This window comes from Eriocheir sinensis, unplaced genomic scaffold (assembly GCF_024679095.1).
Source record: "Eriocheir sinensis breed Jianghai 21 unplaced genomic scaffold, ASM2467909v1 Scaffold103, whole genome shotgun sequence".
NCBI classification, from domain to species: Eukaryota; Metazoa; Arthropoda; class Malacostraca; order Decapoda; family Varunidae; genus Eriocheir; species Eriocheir sinensis.
Window position 1 is genome coordinate 602,501 of NW_026110330.1, and position 25,900 is coordinate 628,400.

At 45.3% G+C, this 25,900-nt stretch overlaps 1 protein-coding gene and 2 long non-coding RNA genes across 6 annotated transcripts in view; 2 read left to right on the top strand and 1 right to left on the bottom strand.

Annotated features, from left to right (window-relative positions):
* Nucleotides 1–4,279, top strand: part of LOC126989044 (polycomb group protein Pc-like) — a 20,467-nt gene extending 16,188 nt beyond the window's left edge. Inside the window, exons 5-6 of the mRNA XM_050847591.1 lie at nucleotides 1,479–2,399; nucleotides 3,618–4,279. Of these exons, the coding sequence (XP_050703548.1) occupies nucleotides 1,479–2,399; nucleotides 3,618–3,800 (1,104 nt within the window). The 3' untranslated portion in view covers nucleotides 3,801–4,279. The remainder of the gene's footprint in view (nucleotides 1–1,478; nucleotides 2,400–3,617) is intronic.
* Nucleotides 4,280–18,658: 14,379 nt separating this feature from the next.
* On the top strand, nucleotides 18,659–20,648 carry LOC126988986 (uncharacterized). 4 transcript variants are annotated; one of them, XR_007742722.1, is made up of 4 exons: nucleotides 18,659–18,887; nucleotides 19,975–20,146; nucleotides 20,228–20,399; nucleotides 20,482–20,648. It is a non-coding gene; the product is annotated as an uncharacterized LOC126988986 (long non-coding RNA). The 4 variants fall into 4 exon arrangements; XR_007742723.1 differs by having other exon boundaries at nucleotides 19,975–20,060; XR_007742724.1 differs by lacking the exon at nucleotides 18,659–18,887 and adding an exon at nucleotides 18,976–19,057 and having other exon boundaries at nucleotides 19,975–20,060.
* Nucleotides 20,649–20,858: 210 nt separating this feature from the next.
* Nucleotides 20,859–23,679, bottom strand: LOC126988987 (uncharacterized). Its single transcript, XR_007742726.1, has 3 exons — nucleotides 23,605–23,679; nucleotides 22,063–22,900; nucleotides 20,859–21,783 (listed from the first exon to the last, which is right to left on the bottom strand). It is a non-coding gene; the product is annotated as an uncharacterized LOC126988987 (long non-coding RNA).
* Between the last annotated feature and the right edge of the window lie 2,221 nt (nucleotides 23,680–25,900).

Here is a 25,900-nt window from a genome sequence, read left to right on the forward strand (position 1 = left end):
TCCACTTAATTAAAATAAATACAAATATATTATGCAATTTTAAGGGCACACACACACCTTTTCTAGTGAGTTTTTCATATTTTTAGTCCACTTAATTAAAATAAATACAAATATATTATGCAATTTTAAGGGCACACACACACACCTTTTCTAGTGAGTTTTTCATATTTTTTAGTCCACTTAATTAAAATAAATACAAATATATTATGCAATTTTAAGGGCACACACACACACCTTTTCTAGTGAGTTTTTCATATTTTTTAGTCCACTTAATTAAAATAAATACAAATATATTATGCAATTTTAAGGGCACACACACACACCTTTTCTAGTGAGTTTTTCATATTTTTTAGTCCACTTAATTAAAATAAATACAAATATATTATGCAATTTTAAGGGCACACACACACACCTTTTCTAGTGAGTTTTTCATATTTTTTAGTCCACTTAATTAAAATAAATACAAATATATTATGCAATTTTAAGGGCACACGCACACACCTTTTCTAGTGAGTTTTTCATATTTTTTAGTCCACTTAATTAAAATAAATACAAATATATTATGCAATTTTAAGGGCACACACACACACCTTTTCTAGTGAGTTTTTCATATTTTTTAGTCCACTTAATTAAAATAAATACAAATATATTATGCAATTTTAATGGCACACACACACACCTTTTCTAGTGAGTTTTTCATATTTTTTAGTCCACTTAATTAAAATAAATACAAATATATTATGCAATTTTAAGGGCACACACACACCTTTTCTAGTGAGTTTTTCATATTTTTAGTCCACTTAATTAAAATAAATACAAATATATTATGCAATTTTATGGCACACACACCTTTTCTAGTGAGTTTTTCATATTTTTAGTCCACTTAATTAAAATAAATACAAATATATTATGCAATTTTAAGGGCACACACACACACCTTTTCTAGTGAGTTTTTCATATTTTTTAGTCCATTTATTTTTATTATCACCAATTTACAGGAACTTATTTATATATGATTATTTATTTAATATTCTCAACTATTTACAAAAAGAGAGAGAGAGAGAGACCTTTTTTTACCAGTCATTCTTTTTTTTCTCCTTTTTTTACAGCAAAGGGTTTAAAAAAAAGAAAACAATACTAATGAAAAAAAAAAAAGATTGGAAAGGAGTGGCTGAAAGAGACATGAGTTTGTTGAGTCCAGTGTTTACTGTTATTATTATTATTATTATTATTATTATTATTATTATTATTATTATTATTATTATTATTATTATTATTATTATTTAAGAGAGCAAGGCAGTTACCAAAGCCCCCCCCCCCCTCTCTCTCTATCTCTCACTCTCTCACTCTCAACATATTAATTTTAACTTTTTTTATATTAGAGAAAAAAAATAGTATTGAGAGAGAGATAGATACCTTTTTTAGTGAGCTTTTCATATTGTTTAGTCCACTTATTTATTTGTTATTGCCCCTTCCAGGAGAGCACCCGCAGCAGCACCTCGGCCTCCCTGGAGCGTGATGCCGAGCGGAGTGCCAGCAGCAGCACCTCCTCTAGGGTTGAAGTCGACACCACCACCGAGGACGACGACTACGACGACTCCACTGACCATGACACCTCCACCACCACCACCACCTCCACCTCCTCCGCCACCACCACCACCATCACCACCACCACCTCCTCCTCGCCCACCACCACCACCACGCCCACGACCACCACCACAGCAGCGTCACCTCCACCGCAGTCTGTAACTTCATCACCGGTCGCCACAGACACCACCACGGACACTACCACAGCCACCACCACCACCACACAGTCATCACCCACCACCACCACCGTCACCACCACCACCACCACCACCACTACCCCCCCTCCCAGCTCCCCCCCCAGTGCAAAACGGAAGGCAGAGCCGCTTAGGGATGGGAAGTTAGGCTTTACCATCACTAAGGACGGTGATGGAGAGCCCAGCCCCCCCCCCCTCAAACAGCCCCGCCTTGTATCACCCCCCAAACAACACCACCACCACCACCACGACAACCACCACACTCACCACCACCCACGGCCTAAGCTCAACACCACCTCCAGCACAACCATATCATCTCCGAAGGGTGTTAAGCTCCCCCCTTCGCCCGATACACCACCACAGATCACACCTCCACCGCCACCTCCGGTCTCAACACCGCAGGTCAACGGGGCAGTGGTGAAGGGGAAGGACTCACTCATCACCACACTCAACACCGCACTCAACACCACAACGGAGAAGGAGAATCACGAGCCCAATGTGGTGGGTGGTGATGGGGTGGAGGAGGTGGTGGAGGAGGAAGAGGAGGTGCAGGGGGAGGAGGAGGAGGAGGAGCAGGAGGAAGAGGAGGAGGAGGAGGAGGAGGAGGAAGAACAGGAGGTGAGATTTTTGTTCTGTAATTTCATCTTCTTTTTCAGATTATTTAAAAATTGAATTTGTACATAATCTTTGGTAGCCAGTCAGTCAGGTAGTCAGTCAGTCAGTCTCAGTCAATACATTTCACAAATATACATAAGCTAGTTTAGTCAATCAGTCAGTCAGTCAGTCAGTCCATAAGCTTACCCTACCAGAACCTACCCAGTCAGTCAGTCAGTTCAATATACCACTCCACAGTCAGTCAGTCAGTCCATAAGCTTACCCTACCAGAACCTACCCAGTCAGCCAGTCAGTTAATTAGTCAGTCAATCTATTTCTTTCATGCATTGAGGTGAGTGTCAATCTATCTTATGTCTGTTAGAGGTTGGCACCCCTGACAGACGGCATTGTTACAGCGTCTGGCACTCTGGCACTCAACCCTACATGACCCCAATGCTTTACTTAGATAGCTAGGCACTCTGGCACACTGTTCCTTCATCTGGCACTCCCTCTATGCCTTCCCTTGCTAGCTAAAGACCCTGGCACTTAGTTTTCCTTACCTAACTAAATGCTGGCACTCAATCCTTCTATCTACATGGCCCCAATGCTTTACTTAGATAGCTAGGCACTCTGGCACACTGTTCCTTCATCTGGCACTCCCTCTATGCCTTCCCTTGCTAGCTAAACACCTTGGCACTCTCTCTAAGCTTTCCCCAGTTAGCTACACACCGTGGCACTGTCTCTATGCCTTCCCTAGATAGGCACAGACAGCCTGGCACTCTCTAAGCCGTCCCTAGGTAGATAAATGCCTGGGCAGTCCCTCTAAGCTTCTCCCTAAGTAGCTATCCACCCTGGCACTGTCCCCATGCCCTCCCTAACCAGCTACACACCCGGCACTCTCTCATTGCCTGGCACTCAATGCTTTCCCTAGCTAGCTACACCCTTGCACATAAACTCCTCAATCCTATAAGTCTTTTGAACTTTCGGGAACGCTCAGGGAATTTTGGGGGACTTTCGGACCCTTGGGAGAACTCATAAGACCTCTTGGGAACTCTTAGGAGCCTTCTGTAACCAGGTAGAGCTCTTGGGAACCCTTGAGAGATGCCTTGGGAGATGTCCATAACTTAGGAGCCTCTCAGAAAAACGCTTGTGAAAACTCTTAAAAACTCCCCCAAACTCTAATGAACGGATCACCCCATGTACCCCATACTAGGCGCCCTCTAAGACCCGTCCCTTCCGCAGGTCCTGGTGGCACCCGACCCGAGCTACTGGTACCGGCGGAACCCCCTGGCGGATGAGATCTTCATAACGGATGTGACGGCCAACTTCCTGACCGTTACGATTAGGGAGTGCAAGAAACGGCAGGGATTTTTCAAGGATACGGACGAGAACCAAAACAACTCACACTCCTCCTCGATTAAGTGATGATGAGGAGGAGGAGGAGGAAGAAGGAGGAAGAGGAGGAGTGATATTAGTGAGCCCAGAGAGAGGAGGAGGAGAAGGAAGACTCATGTGGATTTTAGTGAGAGAAAGGAAAACAGTTGAAAGAGAGGAGGAGGAGGAGGAGGAGGAAGAGGAAGAAAGGAGGAGGAGGAGGAGAAGGAAGATTGACTCATGTGGATTATAGTGAGAGAGAGAGAAAGGAAAACAATTGAAAGAGAAGAGAGAGGAGGAAGAGGAAGAAAGGAGGAGGAGGGAGAGGATTGACAGACTGAGAAAGTGATTTAAGAAGAAGAAGAGGAAGAGGAGGAGGAGGAGGAGGAGGAGGAGAAAGAAGAAATATTTGACTGTCAATCTGGAATAAGAAGATTTGAAAAGGAAGAGAAGAAGAAGAAGAAGAAGGAGGAGGAAGAAGATTAGAACAAGTTAACATAGAAGAAGAAGAAGAAGAGGAGGAGGAAGAAGTGGATAGACTATGAAAGTAAATAAGGGAGAGAGAGGAGGAGGAAGAAGAAGAAGAAGAAGGAGGAAGAGGAGGAAGAAAAAACAACATAATATATATCACACATACACAATATACCCCTCCTCCTCCTCTTCCTCCTCCTCCTCCTCTTCCTCCTCCTCCTCCTACCACAAATACACATTCTAAATCATGCAAGATATGCCTTTTACCGATGATAATAATAATAATAATAATAATAATAATAATAATAATGATAATGATTGTTTAATTAAGAACATATGTTGTCTGTACACACACACACACACACACACACACACACACACACACACACATATGCTGTCTAAGAGTGTGTTTGTCATGTGGGATTGGGTATGTTGGAAGGGGCATGTGCCTATGTGGTGAGCTATGTGGCGTGCTTGTCTCATGTTGTCTGTAAAGGTCATGAATTAGAGAGAGAATTTGTTAAAGAAATGTGTGAGATATTAGAGCGAGAATTAGAGAGAGAGAGAGAGAGTAACAGTAATCATTTTAACATTAATTTATCAAGATCAAGTTTTATATTATTTATTATTATTGTTATTATTTCCACATGTGCGTTCCCATAAGACAGGTGTGTGCGCGCCTGTGTGTGTGTGTGTGTGTGTGTGTGTGTGTGTGTAAGGCAGACGTACACGCACACGCCCTCTCTCCCTAATGTGTGTGTGTATGTGTGTGTGTATGTGTGTGTGTGTATGTATGTAATTTTTTTTTTAATTAAATCTATTTCTCTTATATTTGACAGAGAGAGAGAGAGAGAGAGAGGTTCAAACACACACACACACACACACACACACACACACACACACACACACACACACACACACACACACACACAATTACCTGAAAATAAATTGCTAGTTGTCAACCTCATCTTTTGGCCTTGTGTGTGTGTGTGTGTGTGTGCGCGTGTGTGTGTGTGTGTGTGTGTGTGTGTGTGTGTGTACCTTCCCTTGTTTTTTTATTATTATTATTATTTATTCTTTTTTATACATACTTCTGTTTGTCTAGACACACACACACACACACACACACACACACACACACACACACACACACACACACACACACACACACACACACACAACCTTGGCACCCCCATGTCTTACCCTCCCCCCCTCTCTCTCTCTCTCTCTATCTATCTATCTCTATCTATCTATCTATCTCTTCCCTTCTTCTGTACCCTTCCTTCCCCCCACCCCCCATTCTCTCTCTCTCTATCTATCTCTATCTATCTCTTCCCTTCTTCCATGCCCTTCCTTCCTCTCTTCCCTCTCTCTCTCTCTCTCTCTCTCTCTCTCTCTCTCAAGGCCAACCACCTCACCACCCAGACAGACTTGATTTGCCTCGGGCCAGAAGCTTTGAATCGGAGGGAAGCCGTTAACAGGGAGAGAGAGAGAGAGAGAGAGAGAGAGAGAGAGAGAGAGAGAGAGAGAGAGAGAGAGAGAGAGAGAGAGAGAGAGAGAGAGAGAGAGAGAGAGAGAGAGAGAGAGAGAGAGAGAGAGAGAAACTGTCCCTTGTCTCATTTTCTTTATTTCTTTCTTCCATTTTCATTCTCTCTCTTCCTTTCTTCCTTTCTATCTGTTGGTCTCACACACACACACACACACACACACACACACACACACACACACACACACACTGGTTCCCCTTGACTGAAGATGCGTTTAAAATTATTGTGTATGCATGATAGGTTTTCTCTCTCTCTCTCTCTCTCTCTCTCTCTCTTGTTCTCTCTCTCTCACACACACATAGTTGAATTTATGATCATTATTATTATTATTGTTATTATTATTATTATTATTATTATTATTATTATTATTATTATTATTATTATTATTATTATTGTTATTATTATTGTGTGTATGTGTGAGGGTGAGGGTGGTAATGCTCCCCCTGATGTATGCCTCTCCAATGGATTAAGGTTCTCTGTGTGTTTGTTTTATACTTTTTTTCAAATTCTTTTTTTATTTATTTATTTATTATTTTTTTTTTCATATTGTAATTTTTATTGTGTGTATGTGCGTTTTTTGCAGCTATGTGTGTGTGTGTGTGTGTATGTGCGTTTTCTGAAGCTGTGTGCGTGTGTGTGTGTGTGTGTGTTTTCTGAAGCTGTGTGCGTGTGTATGTGCATTTCCTGAAGTTGTATGTGTGTGTGTATGTGCGTTTCCTGAAGTGTGTGTGTGTGTATTCAGCTATATATGTATGTGTGCGTTTGTGGTGTGTGTGTGTGTGTGTGTGTGTGTGTGTGTGTGTGTGTGTGTGTACCCCAATAAACTGTACAAACTGTATTTCAAAGGCGGTGAATTCTTGTGTAAATACATATTTTCGTGTAGAATCATCCGTTTTAATCCACCCCAATCCGTCTGCATATATGGGTGTGTGTGTGTGTGTGTGTGTTACTCTCCTGCGCACTGAGGCAATGATCTGTAGCTTGCGATGGTTAGGAAAGGTGTGAAGGATGGAAATGGTCACTGGGAAATGATGAGGGAGAGAGAGAAAGGAGAGACAGAGAGAGAATGTATAGATATAATGTTTAAAATACCATTGTTTTTCCTTTCCATCCCATCTCTCTCTCTCTCTCTCTCATAAGAAAGTAATGAGAGAGAGAGAGAGAGAGAGTACCCCTGGAAATGCCCACAACTCCTTGGAAAGCCTTGTCAAATGTGTGTTTCTTTAGGTTCACGGTTCAGAGGAAGGGTCACACTACCACCAGGGTCACAGAACTGCCCCTGGAAATGCCCACAACTCTCTCTCTCTCTCTCTCTCTCTCTCTCTCATAAGAAAGTAATGAGAGAGAGAGAGAGTACCCCTGGAAATGCCCGCAACTCCTATGAAAGCCTTGTCAAATGTGTGTTTCTTTAGGTTCACGGTTCAGAGGAAGGGTCACACTACCACCAGGGTCACAGAACTGCCCCTCTCTCTCTCTCTCTCTCTCTCTCTCATAAGAAAGTAATGAGAGAGAGAGAGTACCCCTGGAAATGCCCACAACTCCTATGAAAGCCTTGCCAAATGTGTGTTTCTTTAGGTTCACGGTACAGAGGAAGGGTCACACTACCACCAGGGTCACAGAACTGCCCCTGGAAATGCGCACAACTCCTCTCTCTCTCTCTCTCTCTCTCTCTCTAACACAAATACACACACACACACACACACGCAGAGAGAGAGGGAGAATAGTAGACGATGAAATAAAAAAAATAGGAGAAAAAGAAAAAGAAATACATTAGAGAGAGAGAGAGAGAGAGGGGGGGGAACACATACACACACACACACACACACACACGCAGAGAGAGAGAGAGAGAGAGAGAGAGAGAGAGAGAGAGAGAGAGAGGGAGAATAGTAGACGATGAAATAAAAAAAATAGGAGAAAAAGAAAAAGAAAATACATTAGAGAGAGAGAGAGAGAGAGAGAGAGAGAGAGAGAGAGAGAGAGAAAAAAAATGCAAGAATATAAATAAGAAAAAAGGAAGATAGAGAGAGAGAGCGTTGCCATGGCGACCAGACTCACCTGTTGCATGCATACCTGTGGACGGACGCACGAACACACGCACATGCACACACATACACTCTCTCTCTCTCTCTCTCTCTCTCTCTCTGTAGACATAGATAGATAATAAGAATAAATATTGAGAGAGAGAGAGAGAGAGAGAGAGAGAGAGAGAGAGAGAGAGACCAGATGGAGGACATTAGGAAAGGCCTCACTATCTCTTTGTTTACATTCTGGTGCAGGTGTCAGATGTACGATAACAAGCCATAGAAATAAATAATCTCGCTATCTCTTAATAATTTGACCTTCTCAGCGATAGATAATAGAAGAGAACATCACATTTAATTTATGTCCTCCATTTATATTTACTTACTTTCCTTATTTAATCTATATAAGGCCGTTTCTTCATTATTTACATTATATATTGTTTAAACGCCTAACCTTACCCTACAGTGCTATATTAAGGGAATATCTACCTTAAATTTACCTTAGGGAGCCTCGGGAAGGGTTAGTTTACCTTAGAAATGCCTTAAATAACATAATCATGGGTATACAGTCTACATTATATATTGTTTAAACGCTTTACCGTACCCTACAGTGCTATATTAAGGGAAAATCTACCTTAAATTTACCTTAGGGAGCCTCTGGAAGGGTTAGTTTACCTTAGAAATGCCTTAAATAATATAATCATGGGTATACAGTCTACATTATATATTGTTTAAACGCCTAACCTTACCCTAGAGTGCTATATTAAGGGAAAATCTACCTTAAATTTACCTTAGGGAGTCTCGGGAAGGGTTAGTTTACCTTAGAAATGCCTTAAATAATATAATAGTAGGGTGGAGAGGAGGCCACAAGAGGAAGAAGAGGAAGAAAGTGTTCAGCAAATGGCGGTCTGACAGATCCTTCAAGTTTTCGTGTTTTTCGTCGGTTTGGGTGAGTTTTCTGTGGCTGGGAGGATGTGAGGGTGTGTGTGTGTGTGTGTGTGTGTGTGTGAGAGAGAGAGAGAGAGAGAGAGAGAGAGAGAGAGAGAGAGAGAGAGAGAGAGAGAGAGAGAGAGAGCTGAGGGAGGCTGAGAGAGGCTGATGCTGAGATTTACATAGATTTACATAGATTTACATAAAAAATCAGACCACACAGACCCCTTAGTGATTTTACATTAATCCGATGGCTCCAAAACGTTGCTTTTCTACTCTAGTTAATATTAAGTTGAAGGAAGTGACGGTCGAGCTTGTTTTTGAAGGAGTCAATCGTGTTACACTGGACCACTGAAGGAAGGCAGGGAGCTTGTTCCATTCTCGCACTACAACGTTGGTGAAGGAAAATTTGGTGCAGTCTGAATTTACTTGTCTACATTTGAGTTTTACGCCATTGTTCCTCCTTCGCAAAGTGTCATCGATCATAAACAATTTTGTTCTGTCTACGTTCGTGAAACCATTAAGTATTTTAAAACATTAAGTATTTTAAAATAGAGAGGGTGTGAGAGAGACAGAGATTTACATAGATTTACATAGAAAATCAGACCACACAGACCCCATGGTCCAGACTTGGTGGTCTGTCCTTAAACCTAAGTGATTTTACATTAATCAGAAGACTCCAAAACGTTGCATTTCTACTCTAGTTGATATTAAGTTGAAGGAAGTGACGGTCGAGCTTATTTTTGAAGGAGTCAATCGTGTTACACTGGACCACTGATGATGGGAGCTTATTCCATTCTCGCACTACAACGTTGGTGAAGAAAAATTTGGTGCAGTCTGAATTTACTTGTCTACATCTGAGTTTTACGCCATTGTTCCTCGTGCGCAAAGTGTCATCGATCATAAACAATGTTGATCTGTCTACATTCGTGAAACCATTAAGTATTTTAAAACATTCGATCAGTTTTCCTCGGAGGCGACGTTTCTCAAGAGAGAACATGTTAAGGGTAGAAAGCCTTTCTTCGTAGGATTTGTTGCGCAAGGAAGGGATAATTTTTGCCCGACGCTGAACACCTTCTAATTTAGCAATATCCTTTGCATGGTGAGGAGACCAAAACTGTACCGCATATTCCAAGTGGGGTCTGACTAAACTGTTGTAGAGCGAGTATTACATCTTTATTCTTAAATAAAAAGTTTCTTTTAATGAAGCCCAACATTCTGTTCGCTTTATTTGCTGCATCGATGCATTGCTGTGAGAATTTGAGGTTTGACGCGATTTTGACCCCCAAGTCCTTGACGCATTGAACGCTTTTGAGTTTAACGCCGCGCATTTCGTAATCAAACTTTTTATTCCTCGTTCCAACTTGAAGGACCTGGCACTTGTCTACGTTAAAGGGCATCTCCCATCTATCCGACCAAGCTGAAATTTTGTGCAAATCCTCTTGGAGGCTTTGCCTGTCTTCGTCAGTGAGAACCGAGTTACCAATCTGGGATGCTGTGAGGGAGGCTGTGAGGGAGGCTGAGAGAGAGAGAGAGAGAGAGAGAGAGAGAGAGAGAGAGAGAGAGAGAGAGAGAGGGTGGAAGGGAGGCTGTGAGAGAGAGAGAAAGAGAGAGAGAGAGAGGGTGTGAGGGAGGCTGTGAGAGAGAGAGAGAGAGAGAGAGAGAGAGAGAGAGAGAGAGAGAGAGAGAGAGAGAGAGAGAGAGAGAGAGAGAGAGAGAGGGTGTTAGGGAGGCTGTGAGAGAGAGAGAGAGAGAGAGAGAGAGAGGGTGTGAGGGAGGCTGTGTGAGAGAGAGAGAGAGAGAGAGAGAGAGAGAGAGAGAGAGAGAGAGAGAGAGAGAGAGAGAGAGAGAGAGAGAGAGAGAGAGAGAGAGAGAGAGAGGGTGAGAGGGGGGCTGTGTGAGAGAGAGAGAGAGAGAGAGAGAGAGAGAGAGAGAGAGAGAGAGAGAGAGAGAGAGAGAGAGAGAGAGAGAGAGAGATTCTGTGAGGGAGGCTGAGAGAGAAAGAGAGAGAGGGTGTGAGGGAGGCTGTGTGAGAGAGAGAGAGAGAGAGAGAGAGAGAGAGAGAGAGAGAGAGAGAGAGAGAGAGAGAGAGAGAGAGAGAGAGAGAGTGTATGTGAAGCTGCGGGCGGGGCAGGAGCACGAGCCACAAGGCGTTACTCTTCCTGGAGGTGGTGCGGGGCTTCCTGGGGGTGCGGATCTTGAGGTCGGACTCTACTCGGGGCTGGGCTGGGGTCCGGGGCTCCTCCTTCTAGGGCGGGGCTGGGGCGAGCGGGGCAGGTTGATCCATTCTGCCGGGGTAGATTTGGGAGGGACGAGGCAGCTCGGGGGAGACTGTCAGGAGTGGAGGAAAGGATAGGAAAGGAAGGGAAGGGAAGAGAAGGAAAGAGAAGGAAAGAGAAGGGAAGGAAAGGAAGGGAAGGGAAGGGAAGGGAAGAGAAGGGAAGAGAAGGGAAGGGAAGAAAAGGGAAGGGAAGGGAAGGGGAGGAAAGGAAGAGAAGAGAAGGGAAGGAAAGGGGAAGGGAAGGGAAGGGAAGGAAGGAAGGGAAGGAAAGGAAGAGAAGGGAAGGAAGGAAGGGAAGGAAGGAAGGAAGGAAGGAAGGAAGGGAAGGATGAAAGAAGGGAAGGAAAAGGAAAGGAAGGGAAAGGGAAGGAAAGGAATGGGAAGGAAGGAAGGAAGGAAGAGAGAGAGAGAAGAGAGAGAGAGAGAGAGAGAGAGAGAGAGAGAGAGAGAGAGAGAGAGAGAGAGAGAGAGAGAGAGAGAGAGAGAGAGAGAGAGAGAGAGAGAGAGAGAGAGAGAGAGAGAGAGAGAGAGAGAGAATGTATGTGAAGCTGCGGGGCGGGGCAGGAGCATCGAGTCCCCGCGGGGAGTTACTCTTCCTGGAGGAGGTTCGGGGCTTCCTGGGGGTGAGGATCTTGATGTAGGACTCCCCTTGGGGCTGGGCTGGGGTGTGGGTCCGGGGCTTCTCCTAGAGCGGGCTGGGGTGAGCGGGGCAGGTTGATCCATTCTGCCGGGGTAGATTTGGGAGGGACGGGGCAGCTCGGGGGAGACTGTCAGGAGTGGAGGAAAGGATAGGAAAGGAAGGGAAGGGAAGAGAAGGGAAGGGAAGAGAAGGGAAGAGAAGGGAAGGGAAAGGAAGAGAAGGGAAGGGAAGGGAAGGGAAGGAAAAGGAAAGGAAGGGAAAGGGAAGGAAAGGAATGGGAAGGAAGAGAGAGAGAGAGAGAGAGAGAGAGAGAGAGAGAGAGAGAGAGAGAGAGAGAGAGAGAGAGAGAGAGAGAGAGAATGTATGTGAAGTCTGGGCGGGCGGGGCAGGAGCATCGAAGCCAAGGGCGTTTTCCTGGAGGAGGTGCGGGGCTTCCGGGGGGTGCGGAGCGTGATGTCGGACGCTACTCGGGGCTGGGCTGGGGTCCGGGGCTCCTCCTTCTAGGGCGGGGCTGGGGCGAGCGGGGCAGGTTGATCCATTCTGCCGGGGTAGATTTGGGAGGGACGGGGCAGCTCGGGGGAGACTGTCAGGATTGGAGGAAAGGATAGGAAAGGAAGGGAAGGGAAGAGAAGGGAAGAGAAGGGAAGAGAAGGGAAGGGAAGAGAAGGGAAGGGAAGGGAAGGGAAGGAAAAGGAAGGGAAAGGGAAGGAAAGAAATGGGAAGGAAGGAAGGAAGAGAGAGAGAGAGAGAGAGAGAGAGAGAGAGAGAGAGAGAGAGAGAGAGAGAGAGAGAGAGAGAGAGAGAGAGAGAGAGAGAGAGAGAGAGAGAGAGAGAGAGAGAGAATGTATGTGAAGCTCCGGGGCGGGGCGGGGCAGGAGCATCGAGTCCCCGCGGGGAGTTACTCTTCCTGGAGGAGGTTCGGGGCTTCCTGGGGGTGAGGATCTTGATGTAGGACTCCCCTTGGGGCGGGGCTGGGGCGAGCGGGGCAGGGCAGCTCGGGGAAAGGAAAGGAAGGGAAGGGAAGGGAAGGGAAGGGAAGGGAAAGGAATGGGAAGGGAAGGAAAGGAAAGGAAAGGAAAGGGAAGGGAAGGAAAGGGAAGAGAAGGAAGGAAGGGAAGGAAGGAAGGAAGAGAGAGAGAGAGAGAGAGAGAGAGAGAGAGAGAGAGAGAGAGAGAGAGAGAGAGAGAGAGAGAGAGAGAGAGAGAGAGAGAGAGAGAGAGAGAGAGAGAGAAATAAAGATATGAAGAAAAGAGGAGATTAGACAAAGAGAGAGAGAGAGAGAGAGAGAGAGAGAGAGAGAGAGAGAGAGAGAGAGAGAGAGAGAGAGAGAGAGAGAGAGATAGAGAGAGAGAGAGAGAGAATGTATGTGAAGCTGCGGGCGGGCGGGCAGGAGACGAGCCTGGGCGTTACTCTTCCTGGAGGAGGTTCGGGGCTTTCTGGGGGTGAGGATCTTGATGTAGGACTCCCCTTGGGGCTAGGCTGGGGTCCGGGGCTCCTCCTTCTAGGGCGGGGCTGGGGCGAGCGGGGCAGGTTGATCCATTCTGCCGGGGTAGATTTGGGAGGGACGAGGCAGCTCGGGGAGACTGTCAGGAGTGGAGGAAAGGATAGGAAAGGAAGGGAAGGGAAGAAGGAAGGAAGGAAGGGAAGAGAAGAAAGGGAAGAGAAGGAAGGGAAGAGAAGGAAGGGAAGAGAAGGAAGGGAAGAGAAGGGAAGGGAAGAGAAGGGAAGGAAAGGAAGGGAAAGGAAGAGAAGGGAAGAGAAGAGAAGGGAAGGGAAGAGAAGGGAAGGAAAGGAAGAGAAGGGAAGGGAAGGGAAGGGAAGGGAAGGAAAAGGAAAGGAAGGGAAAGGGAAGGAAAGGAATGGAAGGAAGGAAGAGAGAGAGAGAGAGAGAGAGAGAGAGAGAGAGAGAGAGAGAGAGAGAGAGAGAGAGAGAGAGAGAGAGAGAGAGAGAGAGAGAGAGAGAGAGAGAGAGAGAGAGAGAGAGAGAGAGAGAGAGAGAGAGAGAGAGAGAGAGAGAGAGAGAGAGAGAGAGAGAGAGAGAGAGAGAATGTATGTGAAGCTGCGGGGCGGGGCGGGGCAGGAGCATCGAGTCCCCGCGGGGAGTTACTCTTCCTGGAGGAGGTTCGGGGCTTCCTGGGGGTGAGGATCTTGATGTAGGACTCCCCTTGGGGCGGGGCTGGGGCGAGCGGGGCAGGTTGATCCATTCTGCCGGGGTGGATTTGGGAGGGACAGGGCAGCTCGGGGGAGACTGTCAGGAGTGGAGGAAAGGATAGGAAAGGAAAGAAAGGAAAGGAAGGGAAGGGAAGGGAAGGGAAAGGGAAGGAAAGGAAAGGAAAGGAAAGGGAAGGGAAGAGAAGGAATGGGAAGGGAAGGGAAGGAAAGGGAAGGAAAGGAAAGGAAAGGAACGGGAAGGGAAGAGAAGGAATGGGAAGGAAAGGGAAGGAAAGGAAAGGAAAGGAAAGGGAAGGGAAGAGAAGGAATGGGAAGGGAAGGAAAGGGAAGGGAAGGGAAGGGAAGGGAAAGGAATGGGAAGGAAGGAAGAGAGAGAGAGAGAGAGAGAGAGAGAGAGAGAGAGAGAGAGAGAGAGAGAGAGAGAGAGAGAGAGAGAGAGAGAGAGAGAGAGAGAGAGAGAGAGAGAGAGAGAGAGAGAGAGAGAGAGAGAGAGAGAGAGAGAGAGAGAGAGAGAGAGAGAGAGAGAATGTATGTGAAGCTGCGGGGCGGGGCGGGGCAGGAGCATCGAGTCCCCGCGGGGCGTTACTCTTCCTGGAGGAGGTTCGGGGCTTTCTGGGGGTGAGGATCTTGATGTAGGACTCCCCTCGGGGCTAGGCTGGGGTCCGGGGCTCCTCCTTCTAGGGCGGGGCTGGGGCGAGCGGGGCAGGTTGATCCATTCTGCCGGGGTAGATTTGGGAGGGACGAGGCAGCTCGGGGGAGACTGTCAGGAGTGGAGGAAAGGATAGGAAAGGAAGGGAAGGGAAGGGAAGAGAAGGAAAGAGAAGGGAAGGAAAGGAAGGGAAGGGAAGGGAAGGGAAGGGAAGGGAAGAGAAGAGAAGGGAAGGGAAGGAAAAGGAAAGGAAGGGAAAGGGAAGGAAAGGAAGAGAAGAGAAGGGAAGGAAAGGAAGGGAAGGGAAGGGAAGGGAAGAGAAGGGAAGGGAAGGGAAGGGAAGGAAAAGGAAAGGAATGGGAAGGAAGAGAGAGAGAGAGAGAGAGAGAGAGAGAGAGAGAGAGAGAGAGAGAGAGAGAGAGAGAGAGAGAGAGAGAGAGAGAGAGAGAGAGAGAGAGAGAGAGAGAGAGAGAGAGAGAGAGAGAGAGAGAGAGAGAGAGAGAGAGCAGAGAGAGAATGTAAGCCAAGCCAGCGGGCAGGCAGGAGCATCGTGTCCCCGCTGGGAGTTACTCTTCCTGGAGGAGGTTCGGGGCTTCCTGGGGGTGAGGATCTTGATGTAGGACTCCCCTTGGGGCTGGGCTGGGGTGAGGGTCCGGGGCTTCTCCTAGAGCGGGGCTGGGGTGAGCGGGGCAGGTTGATCCATTCTGCCGGGGTAGATTTGGGAGGGACGGGGCAGCTCGGGGGAGACTGTCAGGATTGGAGGAAAGGATAGGAAAGGAAGGGAAGGGAAGAGAAGGGAAGGGAAGAGAAGGGAAGGAAAGGAAGGGAAAGGAAGAGAAGGGAAGAGAAGAGAAGGGAAGGGAAGAGAAGGGAAGGAAAGGAAGAGAAGGGAAGGGAAGGGAAGATGGAAGGAGAGAGAGAGAGAGAGAGAGAGAGAGAGAGAGAGAGAGAGAGAGAGAGAGAGAGAGAGAGAGAGAGAGAGAGAGAGAGAGAGAGAGAGAGAGAGAGAGAGAGAGAGAGAGAGAGAGAGAGAGAGAGAGAGAGAGAGAGAGAGAGAGAGAGAATGTAGGTGAAGCTGCGGGGCGGGGCAGGAGACGAAGCCATGGGAGTTTCTTCCTGGAGGAGGTCTGGGGCTTCCTGGGGTGAGGATCTTGATGTAGGACTCCCCTTGGGGCGGGGCTGGGGCGAGCGTGGCCGGGCAGCTCGGGGAAAGGAAAGGAAGGGAAGGGAAGGGAAGGGAAGGGAAAGGAATGGGAAGGAAAGGAAAGGAAAGGAAAGGAAAGGAAAGGGAAGGGAAGGGAAGGGAAGGGAAGGGAGGAAGAGAGAGAGAGAGAGAGAGAGAGAGAGAGAGAGAGAGAGAGAGAGAGAGAGAGAGAGAGAGAGAGAGAGAGAGAGAGAGAGAGAGAGAGAGAGAAATAATAAAAATAATAATAATAATAATAATAATAATGAAAATATATTAATAACCATTTTTATCCACAGCTCTGAAGAAGGAAGAAAGAAAGGAAGGAAGTCCATCTCAGAAGCCCCAAGACCCAGTCACCCCAGTCCAAGGAAAGGTCACAAGAGGTCAAGAAGGTCACAGTACGAAGGAACAGTCAACCAGTCAACCAGTCCTTGTTAAGTTATTGGAAAGGGAAGGGAAGGGATAGGGAAGGAAGGAAAGGAAAGGGAAGGGAAGGATAGGGAACGGAAGGGAAGGATAGGGAACGGAAGGGAAGGATAGGGAACGGAAGGGAAAGGGAAGGAAAGGAAGGGAAGAGAAGGAAAGGAAAGGAAAGGAAAGGAAAGGAAAGGAAGGAAAGAAAAGGGAAGGGAAGGGAAAGGAAAGGAATGGGAAGAGAGAGAGAGAGAGAGAGAGAGAGAGAGAGAGAGAGAGAGAGAGAGAGAGAGAGTGTTACCTGACCTCACCTTATCTCCTCTCTCTCTCTCTCTCTCTCTCTCATCCCATAGTTAGTTAGTAAGTTAGTTGACACACTATTACTATTCAATATTATTACCTTGCCTTGCCTTGTCTCTCTCTCTCTCTCTCCCTTCTGACCTTTCTCTCTCTCTTTTATCGGTAAATTTCTTCTGTTCTTTCTTTCATTATTTCTTTTCCTTCTCTCATCTCTCTCCTTTCCTTACCTCCTCTCTCTCTCTCTCTCTCTCTCTCTCTCTCATAGGAATATAACACACAAACATTACAAATTAACTTTTTATCAATAGAAAAAACACACATACATACATACATACATACACATAGTAACATTGATAAGGCTATGTGGGTGCTATGTTGGCTAGGGGGGGAAGGAGGGAGGGAGGAGGGGGTCCTTCATGAGGCTGGGGGGGGGATGTGTCTGTGGGGGGTTGTCAACATACTGTAGGGGTACATACTGTGGGGTCCTGTGAGCTGTGGTGAGGTGAGAGAGAGAGAGAGAGAGAGAGAGAGAGAGAGAGGGGGGGGGGACCTCTCTCTATCTCACCTCTCCAGTCTCTCACTCACTCTATGATCTAATGTATATAGTTATGTATTTGTTGTATAATATGTATTGTATATGTATGTTGTATGGACCAATAAAAGTGAAAAAAATAAAGAAATAGGTGTCAAGCATGTATTTTCCCTAATGATCTCCCTTCCTCCTCTTCCTCCTCCTCCTTCCCCATCTATCCCCATCCTCCTCTCCTCCCTCCCTCCTCATAATTGGCTCAAGACCGTCTGAATGGGCTAGCAATAATAAACAAAGATCGTGAAGAATCTATAGACAGGTATCTTTTGCTGAAATCATAGATGCCTTTGCAGAGAGAAAGTCCAGACGTGTCACATTATAAGAAAACTGTACTGTCAGATGCCATTATCCATATAGTATCATGAACTTGGGACCAGGTTAATTGGTGTGCATTTTGATAGTCGATGCAAAGTAAATCATGGCTCAATAATCATATGTTGCTTTACAGTTAAAAATGTCTTATTGTCCAGGGGGAGGTACTGCCCCCTCCCTTGTTGTGCTTTCCTTCCTACCATTGTATCTTTTTAATTTCATGGTGCTGCCTACACATGTATTAATAGTTGTATAATCTCACTCTGTCCTGCCTGGGGGTTGGGATGGCATGTTCCTCCCTTCTCCCTTGTTGTTTACCTGCAACAATAAACTATCAATCAATCAATCAGGATCCTTCAATACACCAACTCCATCCCAGGTTCATGATGATCTATGGCTAACCTTAATTACTCAAAGACTTGGAAATTATACTGTTCGTGCATGCTGTTCTATATATTTTTTCATATCAAGGTTTAATGGAACCAGATTAACCAACACTTTTCAGTACTGAGGTCTGAGAACCCAATACGTGTTTAGTACCTAACGCGTTGGGCCCTGCGTCGACCCCCTTATAGTGTATTTTGTTTTATTGTTTTACTCGTAACTGTTGCTTGACATTGAGAAGAGAGAGAGAGAGAGAGAGAGAGAGAGAGAGAGAGAGAGAGGGGGAGGGGGTGCATTTAGAATAGGGAAGAAATGGAGGAGACAGATTTTCTCTAATTTTTTCATTCATCATTTAACTTTTCACCCGCCAGTCCTTCCTTTTTTTTCTCCTTTTATCATTTTCCTTCCCTCCTTCATTCCTTCCTTAATTCCTTCTTCCGTTTCCCCTTCTGCATTATCTTTCCTCCTCCTCCTACTACTACTACTACTACTATTACTACTACAAATACCTCAATTCCACTATGCCCCTTATATAAAGACAAACATACTTAGCCCAAGCAAATCCATGTTCTCCCTTATAGGTCAGAGTGAGAGACGAGATCCTAGACATAATTAAGGCAAGAATTATGAGACAAATGATGATCTGTGAGGTAAAGACAGAACACACAGAGAGAGACAGAACTACACAAAAGGCAAGAGTTATGAGACACAGAGAAATGATGAACTGTGAGGTAAAGACAGAACACACAGAGACAAGAGAGACAGAACTACACATAAGACAAGAGTTATGAGATAGAGAGAAATGATGATCTGTGAGGTAAAGACAGAACACACAGAGAGACAGAACTACACATAAGGTAAGAGTTATGAGATACAGAGAAATGATGAACTGTGAGGTAAAGACAGAACACACAGAGACAAGAGAGACAGAACTACACATAATTAAGGCAAGAATTATGAGATAGAGAAATTATGAACTGTGAGGTAAAGACAGAACACACAGAGATGAGAGAGACAGAACTACACATAAGGCAAGAGTTATGAGATAGAGAGAAATGATGAACTGTGAGGTAGAGACAGAACACACAGAGATAAGAGAGACAGAACTACACATAAGGCAAGAGTTATGAGATACAGAGAAATGATGAACTGTGAGGTAAAGACAGAACACACAGAGATAAGAGAGACAGAACTACACATAAGGCAAGAGTTATGAGATACAGAGAAATGATGAACTGTGAGGTAGAGACAGAACACACAGAGATAACAGACAGAACTACACATGAGGCAAGAATTATGAGATACAGAGAAATGATGAACTGTGAGGTAGAGACAGAACACACAGAGACAAGAGAGACAGAACTACACATGAGGCAAGAATTATGAGATACAGAGAAATGATGAACTGTGAGGTAGAGACAGAACACACAGAGACAAGAGAGACAGAACTACACATAAGGTAAGAATTATGAGATAGAGAAATGATGAACTGTGAGGTAAAGACAGAACACACAGAGACAAGAGAGACAGAACTACACATAAGGCAAGAATTATGAGATACAGAGAAATGATGAACTGTGAGGTAAAGACAGAACACACAGAGAGAGACAGAACTACACATAAGGCAAGAATTATGAGATACAGAGAAATGATGATCTGTGAGGTAAAGACAGAACACACAGAGATAAGAGAGACAGAACTACACATAAGACAAGAGTTATGAGATAGAGAAATGATGAACTGTGAGGTAGAGACAGAACACACAGAGACAAGAGAGACAGAACTACACATGAGGCAAGAATTATGAGATACAGAGAAATGATGAACTGTGAGGTAAAGACAGAACACACAAAGAGAGACAGAAACATAAGGCAAGAATTATGAGATAGAGAGAAATGATGAACTGTGAGGTAAAGACAGAACACACAGAGATAAGAGAGACAGAACTACACATGAGGCAAGAATTATGAGATAGAGAGAAATGATGAACTGTGAGGTAGAGACAGAACACACAGAGAGAGACAGAACTACACATAAGGCAAGAGTTATGAGATAGAGAGAAATGATGAACTGTGAGGTAAAGACAGAACACACAGAGACAAGAGAGACAGAACTACACTAAGGCAAGAGTTATGAGATACAGAGAAATGATGAACTGTGAGGTAAAGACAGAACACACAGAGAGAGACAGAACTACACATAAGGCAAGAGTTATGAGATACAGAGAAATTATGAACTGTGAGGTAAAGACAGAACACACAGAGATAAGATAGACAGAACTACACATAAGGCAAGAATTATGAGATAGAGAGAAATGATGAACTGTGAGGTAAAGACAGAACACACAGAGACAAGAGAGACAGAACTACACATAAGGCAAGAGTTATGAGATACAGAGAAATGATGAACTGTGAGGTAGAGACAGAACACACAGAGACAAGAGAGACAGAACTACACATAAGGCAAGAGTTATGAGATACAGAGAAATGATGAACTGTGAGGTAAAGACAGAACACACAGAGAGAGACAGAACTACACATAAGACAAGAGTTATGAGATACAGAGAAATGATGAACTGTGAGGTAAAGACAGAACACACAGAGACAAGAGAGACAGAACTACACATAAGGCAAGAGTTATGAGATACAGAGAAATGATGAACTGTGAGGTAAAGACAGAACACACAGAGACAAGAGAGACAGAACTACACATAAGGCAAGAGTTATGAGATACAGAGAAATGATGAACTGTGAGGTAAAGACAGAACACACAGATAAGAGACAGAACTACACATAAGACAAGAGTTATGAGATACAGAGAAATGATGAACTGTGAGGTAAAGACAGAACACACAGAGACAAGAGAGACAGAACTACACATAAGGCAAGAGTTATGAGATACAGAGAAATGATGAACTGTGAGGTAAAGACAGAACACACAGAGAGAGACAGAACTACACATAAGACAAGAGTTATGAGATACAGAGAAATGATGAACTGTGAGGTAAAGACAGAACACACAGAGATAAGAGAGACAGAACTACACATAAGACAAGAGTTATGAGATACAGAGAAATGATGATCTGTGAGGTAAAGACAGAACACACAGAGACAAGAGAGACAGAACTACACAAGGCAAGAGTTATGAGATACAGAGAAATGATGAACTGTGAGGTAAAGACACAACACACAGAGATGAGAGAGACAGAAGTATTATAAAGAGCGTGGGAGAGAGAATTTATATTAGAGTTGGCTGACTATTAGAAATGGATCTTGGTATGTACGGAAAATTGTGTACAGGTGTGTGAGGGCCCTATGAGGAACAGCTGGCTGGGATGATTAAGAGAGAGCGATCGAGGATTAATTAAAAAGATGAGAGGGCAATCAAGATATATATATGAGGAAGAATGAATTAACTGAGAGGTAAAGACAGAACATTTGAAACATTTAAAACATTTGAAACATTTCTTAACAGCCCATTAGGTACAGTTACATATGTTTTTGCATGTATTGTTAGAGGCCAGCCTTTACATAACACACAGAGATAAGAGAGAGACAGAACTAGACAAGGCTATCTCGACCGGTAGGCGCTGTATTGCAATTTCGAGACCAGAAATGACTTTGCCGTGATGTACTCTCCCAGGAGAGTCCCCATTTGCAAGGAAATAGCCCCAGTAACGAAGATAAGTTTCCAGACTTTGCTCGCATGTGGGTAGTTTTAAGCCACTTGGCGGCGGCTGAAAAATCCCAGCTTGGTGGCACCGGGCAGGGATTAAACTCACATTGTCCCGAATATGGCGCCATCATGCTATCCACTCAGCCACCGCCTCCCCCACTGCTCCGTCCATGGTAGCGTTGCCCACACGGGTCCTCTCAGCGCAGGTAGGACAGGGCTTCTTCACCATGGACGGGCTTGTCAACCTGGTGGAGAGAGAGGTAGGTTAGGGTAGCTTAGGGTAGGGTCAGGTAGGTTAGGTAAGGAGGAGAGGCTAGATTTGGCAGGGAGGGAGAGATATGGCAGGGACACAGGCAGGGAGAGAGTGATTTGGCAGGGACAGAGGCAGGGAGAGGGAAATATTTGGCAGAGACATGTAAAGAGAGCAGGGGAGGACACAGTGCTGGGAGTTTTAGTAGAGGACCTGGAAACAGTGCTCAGAAGGGAAGGACTCCGATGGTTTGGACATGTAAAGAGAGCAGGGGAGGATACAGTGCTGGGAGTTTTAGTAGAGGACCTGGAAACAGTGCTCAGAAGGAAAAGAATCAGATGGTTATGACATGTAAATAGAGCAGGAGGAGGAGACAGGTCTGGGAGTGTTAGTAGAGGAACTGGAAACAGTGCTCAGAAGGGAAGGACTCCGATGGTTTGGACATGTAAAGAGAGCAGGGGAGGACACAGTGCTGGGAGTTTTGGAGAGGACCTGGAAACAGTGCTCAGAAGGGAAAGACTCCGATGGTTTGGACATGTAAAGAGAGCAGGGGAGGACACAGTGCTGGGAGTTTTAGTAGAGGACCTGGAAACAGTGCTCAGAAGGGAAAGACTCTGATGGTTTGGACATGTAAAGAGGGCAGGGGAGGACACAGTGCTGGGAGTGTTGGAGAGACTGGAGGTAGAAGGAAGGATACCAGTTGGCAGACCTAGAAAAACATGGAGAAGTTGTGTACAGGAAGACTTGGCACTGATGGGATTGGATGAGCATCGGGCAGAAGACAGAGTAGAATGGAGGTAGAAGGAAGGAGACCAGTTGGTAGACCTAGAAAAACATGGAGAAGGTGTGTACAGGAAGACTTGGGATTGATAGAACTGTATAAGCATTGGGCGGAAGACAGAGTAGAATGGAGGAGAGCCATAAAGTGTCCAACCGCTCAGAAAGATTGAATTAAATGGACCTTAACCTAATTAATGATAATGATAATGACATTGTACTTACCAGGGATTGAGTGGTCATAGTAGTAGTAGAAGTAGTAGAAGTAGTATCAGCTGTCATGGAAGTACTATATAAGGGATTAAATAGTACACATAGTAGCAGTAAAGAGGATTTAATAGTACACATAGCAGTATAGAGGATAGCAATAGTAATAGTAGTAGTCTCAGCGATCTCCTTGAGTCCGTCGTCAATGTAGATGCCGTTCCCCACCTCCACCACCACCTTAGTAAGATTGTCATAGCCGAGGTCAACAACATTGGCCGAGCGCATGTCAGTGGTGAGCTTGACCCGGCCGCCAGCCTTCCGCCAGCTCGATCTCTGCCGACGCTCCCTGGGAAAGGATCAGCATTCGTTAGAGTCTCAAAGGTGTAGAGGCAATTATGTGGCATCCTAAGAATAGCTTCCAAGGGCTTGTGGTCTGTCTCTACAACAATGTTATGTTTGCCGTACTGCTGTGAATGGAATCTCTCAACCCCAAACACTATAGCAAGTAACTTTTTCTCTATCTGGGCAGAGTTTTTTTCAGATTTTGTCAATGACCTCGCTGCATAATAATAATAATAATAATAATAAATTTGATTTCATCAAAGAACAGGACAAGTAAAGGAACAAGAACAAAATTGAGATAGTACAGGGTGACTTCTTGCATCAGGCCCATAGTGCAAAAGAAATGACCAGCAGGCGCCCTGACCACAAAGGGATGTCTTGCAGCTCCTGGAAGCCTTCATGCTGTGACCTCCCAACAACAGTCATGCAGTGTTTTTCCCAGCAGAACTCGGAAAGATTTTGTATTTACCCATAATTGATCATGCCCAAAACCTCTGACACAGTTTTGTTTTAGACAGAATAAACGCATCAACAGCTTCCAGTTTTAATAATAAATTTGATTTCGCACATCGGCATATGTAAAGAACAGGACAAGTAAAGGAACAAGAACAAAATTGAGATAGCTACAGGGTGACCTTCTTGCATCATACAGGCCCATAGTGCAAGGCTTGAAGCATCTACACAAAGCAAGACAGGTACAGCACTTACATCATAATGACCAGCAGGCGCCCTGACCACAAGGATGTCTTGCAGCTCCTGGAAGCCTTCATGCTGTGACTTCTCAACAACAGTCAAGAACACGGGTCTGTGGTGTATGAATTATTTACCCACATAATTGATCATGCCCAAAACCTGACACAGTTTTGTTTTAGGGACACAGTTTTGCTGATCAGTATGAATGACACTTTCAGTCAAAACATGAACAATATATTAAATTTGCTTGGTTTTCAGCTAGATCTTATTGGGCTCGGCTTCAGATTTGTCTCTCAGCATCTCTTTAGGACATTTTTAACCCGGTAGCTGCGGGGATCATGTTTCTTAAAGGCTCCTCCCCCTAAACGAGAAAATGAGAAAAAAAATCATCACTCACGCAAACCATTTCATAATATATATCAACGCATGTCTGATCAGTTTATGCATCATCTATTTTGGGGGGTTTATATCGTGGCAAAAATCTGGCCCATCGCTGCTACACGGTAAAGCCACTAATTTGGCCCGTCGCTGCTACCAGGTTAATCTATGGTCATGTTCCTCTTCTGTGCGCCGCCCATGCACCAAAATGTCATCCATCATGATCTCTACACCTTCACCAAAAGCCTCATGCATCCTTCTCTGGTATATTTCAGAGCTAGCTGCTTACCCCAAATGTAAGTCTAAGGTAGGCCTATATCTTCCAAAACAGGTATTAAAGGTCACCCATTTAGAAGTCTCATCAAATTTAAGTTGCCCAAAACCTTTAACCGTGTAGCAGCGACGGGCCAAATTTGTGGCTTTTTTTATCTTTGTCAATTACAAGCATACTATTGAGCCAGTCTGTGGGTGTATTTTCTTCAACAATGATACCTAACCTTTCCATATGGTCTATTCCTTCTTAAGTTTACCTCTCAGAGCAACAGGTATTTCTCTAGGAGGGTGAGCCACAGGGACAACACTTGGATCAAACTGTAATTCAACTGTTGGAAAGTTTTGTTTAGTGGGCAGCGCAACATCTGTGATCATAAGCCAGAGAGAGACAGAAGGGGAAGGAATTATAGGAGAAGGGAACAGACCCCAGGAGACAGGACACAACCCCCGATTAATACCTGGTACCCATTCACTGCTGGGTGGACAGGGGCGTAGGGTATCGGAAAAGCCGCCCAAATTTTTCCACTCTGCCTGGGAATCGAACCCGGGCTCTCTCAGTTGTGATCCAAGTAATTTACCCGTACCATCCAGCAGGCATCCCAGTCCCTCAAATACATCAAAGAATTCCTCCAACATACCATTTGCACCATGAATTGTAGGCAACGTCCAGCGCACACCTGTGGTCGATGCATGTGTAGGCATTGGCACCCTTCAGTTGCATGGGCGGAACCTTAGACATCTGTGAGAGAGACAGAGAGATTGACAAATAATATAGAGGGAGAGGAAGATAACAGTAAGATACAGGGATTTTAACATGATGATGAGGTTAACCCAGTAGCAGCGACGGGCCAAATTTGTGGCTTTACCGTGTTGCTGTGACGGGCCAAATTTGTGGCTTTACCGTGTAGCAGCGACGGGCCAAATTTGTGGCTTTACCGTGTAGCAGCGACGGGCCAAATTTGTGGCTTTACCGTGTAGCAGCGACAGGCCAAATTTGTGGCTTTACCGTGTAGCAGCGACTGGCCAAATTTGTGGCTTTACCGTGTAGCAGCGACGGGCCAAATTTGTGGCTTTACCGTGTAGCAGCGACGGGCCAAATTTGTGGCTTTACCGTGTAGCAGCGACAGGCCAAATTTGTGCCATGATATAAACCCCAAAAAATAGATGATACATAATCTGATCGCAAATGCTTTGATATATATGAAATGGTTTGTGTGAGGGGTGATTTTTTCTCATTTTTCTCGCTTGGAGGGACCATTAAGAAACATGATCCCCGCTGCTACTGGGTTAATAAGCATGTTTTTGAGCGTTTTTTCAAGTTCATTGCACAGAGGAAGGGTCAGACTACCACCAGGGTCATTAAACTACCCCTGGAAATGCCCCAAACACCTATGAAAGCCTTGTCAAGTATTTTTTTCTACAACAAAGGAGACAGCTCAAGGGCACACACAAAAAAGGAAACTCTATTAAAAAAGCCCGCTACTCGCTGGTCCCAAATACCACGTGTCAATTCCTGTGCAGATGACAAAAACCTGGATCTTCAAGTCCCTCCCTGTCTTAGCCTGTGGGGGGAGTCTCAACGCCCTGCCCCTGCTGTGAGTGGTGTGGGGTGGGGGTCTGTTGCAGGGCCCACAGCTCCACCGTCAGGCTCAGGGGGGAG